Source organism: Gastrolobium bilobum, unplaced genomic scaffold (assembly GCF_033153095.1).
Source record: "Gastrolobium bilobum isolate Gb01-03AN ecotype WA unplaced genomic scaffold, APGP_CSIRO_Gbil_v1 utg17830, whole genome shotgun sequence".
In the NCBI taxonomy this organism is placed as follows: domain Eukaryota; kingdom Viridiplantae; phylum Streptophyta; class Magnoliopsida; order Fabales; family Fabaceae; genus Gastrolobium; species Gastrolobium bilobum.
In genome coordinates this window covers 192,900-200,741 of record NW_026897053.1, presented here as the reverse complement: position 1 = coordinate 200,741, position 7,842 = coordinate 192,900, and the positions used below count along the sequence as shown (strand labels likewise).

Below are 7,842 nucleotides of genomic sequence, written 5' to 3'. Positions count from 1 at the left end.
GTGAAAAGAATTTGTCTTGTTGACGCCATGCACAGGGTACACCAACTACAATCACGTCAATGTTGCATTTTCCAATCATATAGCACACGACAATTTGTCTTTTCACGTTATGCAATTGGAGAGTAACAAAGCGCCCAAAAATAATTGCATAACAAAAAGAAATTGCACAGGCAAAAAGAAATCAATCCAAAGTAACAAAACAACTCTGTTGTGATTAAAAAAAAATAATGAACTTTGTTGACAGCAGGAAAATCCCAATAATCCTTAACCAAAAGTAACATCCGCCGACATGAAGCGATGTTTCACATTATCCATTCATATGAGAGTCTTGTAAAACGAGGTTTAATTACACATCACATGCTCAGCACTTTTCTTTCCATCTCTAATTAACTTCAGTACTTACAGCACAAATTCAAGAACTCAGTATACATCCATCCAGAGAGGATTTGAGATTATCTTGAATAGACATAACCCCTGATTTGTGACAAATTCCCAAACCAGGCTATTACTTAGCAATGTTCAGCAACATAACGTGCATTAGCATAAGCTTCAAAAGTCCACATCCAACAGCAGCCTCTACATTATATTTAGATCTGTTCATAGACAAAGTCACGAGTGACCAGGTGTGCAATCTTCATCAGTCATCCCTTACGGAAAAATATAGAGATGCCATTCAATGACAGAGAAATCTCTCAGTAAAAGATATTTAGAGCCTGTATGGATCTTCTGTTTTTTAAGCTAAAACTAAAAAAAAAAAAAAAAGCTTGGAAAAAAGCTAAATGCTATTTGGTGATTATTATGATTATATAAATTTTTTAGCTTAAAAGCTGTTAAGTTAAAAAAAAAAAAAAACACACATTTCAAGAAAAGTTGATAAGAGCTTATGGCTTTTTTCTTCATTATAAAAAAAAAAACTCTTTATTATAAGAGCTTTCGTGCCTTAGCTTCTACTTGTAAGGAGAAAATAAGCTAAAAAAAAGAGGATCCAAATAGACACTAATGGGCAATTCCCCTAGTACTTCACAAAATGCAATAATAACAAGGACTTATCAGATCGACTTACCTCAATAATAAGACCTAGATCCCCCACCACCCATATAACTGCTGCTACCACTCACACCCCTGCCAGGATACATGGATGAATACGAACTTCCACCAACCTACAGCACCAGCACAATAAAATATACGAATGTCACAAATAGGTAACCATATATAACACTGATTCCAATTGAGAAAGGCTAGTAACATTACATCATTTCCACGAGATACGTAATCACCATCATAACTTGATGAGTACAAACCACCATCACTACCACCAAAAGAACCTGACATGCAACACATAATAGAGATGTAAGGACTGAGCAAATAACATTTGATGTTCAAAATATCAGATTATCTGCATTAATATCCACCTCCGCCATAACTAATGCCCTGTCGACTGCTATATGTCCCATGTGAGTCTTGAGTAGAAATAGAACTTCTGCTGCCACTATATCCCAGACTAGATCTTCCAAGTCTACAACAAAATGAAAGGAATCAGAACCAAAGAAAAATGCGGTAGGTTTTATGCCCCTCTTTTTTCTTTTTGCCGGGGCAGGGAGAATCCAAGAATCCTGTTTAGAGGAAACTAACCTATCACCATAATACTGTGAAGCGCTACCTCCATAGTCATAGTCCAAACGTGGTCTTGATTGCCGAGCACCAGTATCCACATACCGTGGAGGAACATCATCCTGATGACAAATGAAAGTAAAAAGAATTTTTGTTATAAAAAAAAAAAAAAAAAAGTAAAAAGAATTTCATTCACTAAAACCAGAACTAAGATGAGATTTAAAACAATACCATCACAACATACGTTTAGAAATAATACTTACTATAGCAGTATAAGGACGTTTAGAGCCAGATAGAGAGTCATAATCATGGGGGCGCGCTTCACGATAGCTAAGACGAGGAGGAGGAGGAGGAGGAGGAGCAGGCCTCTCGAATCTTTGGCCATAGCCATCATCCACATAACCTCTCCTTGGTGCAGCATGAGATGTACTTCTATGCAGCTCAGCGTAGCCAGAGCCACGGGCTGGATAATCCCTAGAAGATGGGCGTCTTTGAGAGGCCAACCTAGAGCCATAATCTGCAGAAATTCTACTTGGAGGTTGCATATCCTCACGTCGATCATAATCTCTTTTCGAGCTACTTTTTGTATATACAGGTGCTAACAAAACAATATCATAGTATATTATTCGTAAAGAAAGACTAACAATAGGTAGTCTGTTTAGAAATAAAAAAGAGGGAAAAAATATATATATAATTCATACCAGCCAATTTCCTGTCATAGGATCTAGCTGGACGAGCCAGTGGCCTAGCTCTCACTGGCATGGATGCAACATGACGTCTATCTCTCACACTAACAGGCCTAACTGGCGGAACACGGCTTCCAATTCCTCTCACCACGTGGGCAGGACGACTACGTGGTGCAGGTCGACTCCGTGAAGGCTTTGCCAATCTTCCAGAATTGCGGCCAGAACGGTAGTCCCCATGACGAACACGTTTGCCACGGTCTCTCTGAAGAGGTCTTGACAATCTAGCCCTAACTTTTGCCTGAAAGAAGCTGGAAGCATTATAAACTGCAACATTTAGCAGTTGCACATGTACTTTGTATTTAAAAGCCAAACAAACCTTCTTGTCACCTTCACCTAACCCCGCACTGGTAATGCTATCAGCACATTCCACAGCAGCAGCATGAGTACCAAACGTAATAAAACCAAAATTATTCCTACGGGCAGCTGGCATGTTCTTAGCAAGCTCAATCTTTTCAATCTCCCCGTATTTCTTAAGAAGATCACGAACATACTCTTCATCCCATGAAGGAGGCAGTGAATCAATAAACACAGTTTTAACCTGCAACTTAGACATACTTGATCAGCTGCACTGAAAGCACTTGATCAGCAAATATAAGGTATATTAACAGCTAAACACTAACAACCACAGCAAGGATAGAATCCATGCTTGTCCATACATTAAAACCATTAAAGTTTTGTCGTATTCCCCCTCCAAAGTAAACTGGGTTAAATTCGGAGAAATTTATTAATCAACCCTAAAAGTAAGCTGTACACTTTGATCAAACAAGATGTACGAAAGAAGGAGAATTAGAAGAATATAGCCAAGTGCTGAGTCAGCAAGTTTGTTAACAAAGAAGGATCCTGAAGCTGGTAATTGAATTCTGCTGGAGGAGAAAACACTACTTAAAAGGGGTGAACCATGGGCAAGGAAAATCATCTTTCGGGATCTGTGGATTTGGGCTTGGGAGAGACCAGGAGCTCTCTAATTCTTCAGGGTGGTTTCTTTTATTCCATTTTCCTTTCCATTTTCATTCCAATTTCATTTCACCTGTGTTGACTGTTTCATTGTAATTGGAATTGCTGGAATATGTCTTGTATGGCTGCTTGGATTTACTTGATTCCATTGCAGTAACACATTTTGTCTTATTTTCCTTTCAATTCCCTTGTTACTGGTTTCAGATTGTAACATAAACCCACAGTGTTCTTTTATGAATAATCAGCAGAAAAATAAAGTCATAGCACCCAAAATACAGTCTACTAAAAAAATGAATCATTACTGATGTTGAAAACCAACACAGATGTTTGCAAAAAGCCCAAAGCTTCAATAAGATCCATGAACCATACTTCACAGGTTCAATGTAACGACCCATGGCGAAAGGTAGGAAATCAGATTCAGAAAAATACCTGCGCCATAATTTCGTCATCCGGATCAGTAAAGGAGTCTGCAAAGGAAACCTTTGCAGGCTTATCAACTCCAAACACAACATCTCTCTTCTGCAGTCGCCTATACGCTTCCTTAGCATCTGAACGAGAGTAGAATTCCAAAAATGCAAATCCGCGGTTCATTCCCTCGTTGTTACCATCTTCTACTAAAGTCAAATCCTCAACATTTTCAACGCCATAGTGTTTCAACTTCTCCTTTAACTGGCACCAGAAGTTCCATTAACAGTTAGAAACTAAGCAAACTTCTGACAGGACATCATGCTAGTAAGCATAACTCAGGCCTTGAAGGTGGCAAGAAATAGAACAAGGAAAAAACTTACAGCTTCCTTTTTCCAAGTCTTGCATATGTTACCTAAATAGAGAGTATCGTGGTCCTGACTTGGAGCAACACCACATTGTTTGCCATTAATCTGAAATTGTAGTGATAAAACATAAAATCTAATACGCAAACAATTTTAAATCTGCTCTAACCATGAGAAGATCAAAGATTACCACTGGGTTTCTTAGCTCTGCCACAGCTCGTTTTGCTTGTTCAACAGTTTCAAAACGCAAGAATGCAAATCCCTTGTTTCTTTTAGTCTGGGAATTCATCATCAGCCTGACTTCAGTAATCGCCCCAACTTCCTTGAAAACCTTCTTCAGATCATGCTCAGTAGCATCCTTATCTAGGCCCCCAACAAATACTTCAAATTCCTTCAGCTTTCGCCTCTCCTTTACAACTTCACGATGTTCCTCTTCTTCCAAATCATCCATCTGTGCATGATCATGTTCATGCTCATGCCCCTGCTCCTCACCAGCATGCTCATCATCATCATCAACATCATCATCGCACTCAACTTCTTCATAAACATATTCAACTTCTTCATCACCTGTATCACTCTCTTCTTCAATTACATTCTCTTCGGGTTCTTCCTCTTCTTCACCTCCCACCTCCTGATCTTCTTCTTGTTCAATTTCCTTCTCATCATAGTCAACTCCACCATACTCCTCGGGTTCAAACTCAGGATAATTATCCTCCAAATCTAAGTGTTCACCTTTTTCACATTCATCTATGGACTCCTTAACTTCCTCTTCATTGTCTGCCATAAAATAAATATTTCAAATCATCCCAATCAAAGCACACTTAACTTTTCCAACATCCCAGTATTTATTAAATTGGGGTGGTCCATAATCCATAACCAATCCTCATCATTCTTGGTTCAAATTATTTCCAACATCGCAAGACGTATAACACTAACACAACAGAAAAAGAACTAGAGCAAAAAAAAAACAAAAAACAAAAACCCACCTCCACAGCAAATCCATCCCATACAATAGCTGTCCATCTCAAGTTAACAAAAGTACAAAAGAAGTGATAATGAGTGGTAACATCTAATCATGATCTATCAAAGCAATGCTTTCTATGAAAGGTTCCAACATTTATCAGATTTCACTCGCTACATAATCAAACTATACTTTTACCAATAGTTTCCAACATTTGAACTTTAGACAAAACCCTATATAGCACCCACAACATACAATAAACACTAATAAGAAATAACATAGCACATATCTCAGCCTCCCAAGATTGGAATGAAAAAATTCAATAAAAATCGTATAATTTAAATTAAAAAAAAAAGTGACTTACTTTTCACATCAGGCACTGCCTCTGGAGCCAAATGGTTCGCATCAATGGGTTTCTCCTCGACCACAGCATCAAGAACTGGATTTTTTTCCTCATGCTTCACATCCACAGCTTCAGGCTCTTGCTGCTGTTGAATCTCAAGTGCAGGCTTTGAGGATCCCCTCGTTGTTCTCTTTGACGCAGCACCTCTCTTCACCTTTCTTGGAGGCATTGTTCACAGCTTCCTTCACCTGAATCGAAGAAACGAGATTCCCAAACCAAAAAAAGACCCAATTTTTTGTGCGAATAAGAAAACCCTAAATAAAACCCTAATTTGGGGAAGATGGAAGGGGCTGATATTAAAAAAAAAACGAAAGAAAATTGTGTTTTTGTTTGAGAGTGAAAAATAAAACCCTTTTAGAAGACAGCGTGAGAATCGAAGAGGAGCAAAGCGGAACGCAAAACCCTTTTAAAAGGAACACAAAGCGAGATTAGCGTGGGATAGGATATTCTAATAACCAAATAATATTACTATCAATGTTATTACTACATCTTAATTGTTGATTTCTATCAATCAACGGTTATCATTTTCAAATCAAACTCATTAATTAATTATTAATTCACAATAAATGATAACCGTTAATTGGCGGAAATCAACGGTTAAGATGTGGTAATAACATTAGTAATAACACTATTTGGTTGTCACAATATCCTATCCCGATTACTAAAATGGGAAATTGAAATTGAAAACTTTTTTTAGTAGAAAAAAAATAAAGAAATAATAATAATAAATTTGGTCCTTGTTACTAAAAAAAATGTCCTTTTCGGTTTGATTTTTTCAAAACCAAATCGATTGTATCAGTTTTAAGTTTTTTAAAACCAATTTAATTATATCAGTTTTTATTATGGGTGTTTATCAACCGATCCAAACCGCGGTAATCGAATCGAAAAACCGATAATCGAATAAATCAAAAATCGAAAAAATCGAAAACCGAAAAAAAACAGCAAATTTTAATTGGATTAGATCAGTTTTCGGATTGGTAGATAAAACCTGATCCAATATATTAATTTCCCTCTACCTACTTGGGTCTTTCTCCAATCATAGCCCAAAAATTTCTAAACCCAACACTCATTAACCCATCAACTAAACCCAAGAAAAAAATTAGTCACATCTTATCAACAAAATTTCATCTATGTAGAGGTTCATATCTCATTTTCCAAAAAAAAACTATATTATCGTTTACTAATACTTTTGTATTTAAAAAAAATAAAATTACAAAGTCAATATATACAAAGGGGAAAATGTTTCTGCAGTTACTGCAGACAAGTTATCTGCATTTTTCCCAAAACGACGTCGTTTTGGTATTGAAATCTTAAAAAATTATAAATATAAAGACTGTTATAACCCTGAAATAAATTAAAATTACAAAAACACCATGATTTTCTCCTTAAAATGACGTCGTATTGGGCTTACTGCAGATAACTTATCTGCAGTAACTGCAGAAAAAGCAAACACATATACAAAAGATGTTATTTGCACAATAATCATGAAACAATTTTTAAGATTTTCAAAAAATCGAAAATCGATCTAATCCAAACCGGAAAAAATTGGATTGGATTGGATCGGATTTGAAAAAAAATCCAAATCGAATGGATGATTACATGATAAAACCGAAGGAATATGATCGGATGATTTTTGCTTCCAAAACCGATCCAATCCAGACCGCAAACACCCCGAGTTTTCACTATTAATTTTAGAAAGCATCCAATTTAATCCTTATTATTATTATATTTATTTATTTATTTTACAATAATTCTAATTTCTCGCACACTTTTTTTTTTAACTCTGTAATGTCCTTAATTAAATTTTTAATGCTTAGTAAATGATTCATTTTTATTTTCTATATCTTTTTACTTTTTAATTAGCTGAATTATTCTTGATTTACAATGGTGTTTTTTTTTTTAATACATAGGAGGGGGCAAGAGGCCAGAAAGCACACAGATGATACTTGATTTCAAATTGTATAGCTTAGATAAGAGAAATAATTTTTACGCCATATTTTTTATTTATCGGTCAATTAGAATGTAACTACAGAGAGGATTGAATTTAGTTAAAAAGAAAAAAATACTAGTATATTTAAAAAAGATCGTATTATATTAACACTGTATCTGAAAACAGTTAAATAGTTTAAAATATTTTATAAATTTTCTAAAATTATTTTTATTAATTTTACATATTTCGTAATTTATTTTCTTATTTTAGTATAACAGAATAATATTTCTGTTGTTACTGCAGATAAATTATCTGCATTTACTCTCAAAAAAACGTTGTTTTGGATTGAAAAACTAAATTATTATAAATATAAAGACTATAATAACCCTGAAATAAATTAAAATTACAAAAATACCATGATTTTCGTCCCAAAATGATATCGTATTAGGTTTACTGCAGATAAATTA

General features: G+C 35.4%; 1 protein-coding gene across 1 annotated transcript; it reads right to left on the bottom strand.

Annotated features, from left to right (window-relative positions):
• Positions 1–213: 213 nt before the first annotated feature.
• LOC133303746 (uncharacterized) lies at positions 214–5,786 on the bottom strand. Its single transcript, XM_061503711.1, has 12 exons — positions 5,407–5,786; positions 4,272–4,858; positions 4,100–4,189; positions 3,741–3,980; positions 2,674–2,895; positions 2,313–2,595; positions 1,875–2,209; positions 1,633–1,733; positions 1,413–1,516; positions 1,252–1,325; positions 1,064–1,160; positions 214–593 (listed from the first exon to the last, which is right to left on the bottom strand). The coding sequence occupies exons 1-11, from the start codon at positions 5,612–5,614 to the stop codon at positions 1,065–1,067; spliced, it is 2,340 nt and encodes a 779-aa protein (XP_061359695.1). The 5' UTR covers positions 5,615–5,786; the 3' UTR covers positions 214–593; position 1,064.
• Positions 5,787–7,842: the final 2,056 nt, after the last annotated feature.

Coding starts and splice junctions, on each gene's coding strand:
- LOC133303746 (XM_061503711.1), bottom strand. CDS start 5,614: ATGCCTCCAAGAAAGGTGAAGAGAGGTGCTGCGTCAAAGAGAACAACG. Junction 2,210..2,312: donor CTATGACAGGAAATTGGCTG/GTATGAATTATA, acceptor TTGTTTTGTTAG/CACCTGTATATACAAAAAGT. Junction 1,161..1,251: donor ACGTATCTCGTGGAAATGAT/GTAATGTTACTA, acceptor CTGGTGCTGTAG/GTTGGTGGAAGTTCGTATTC.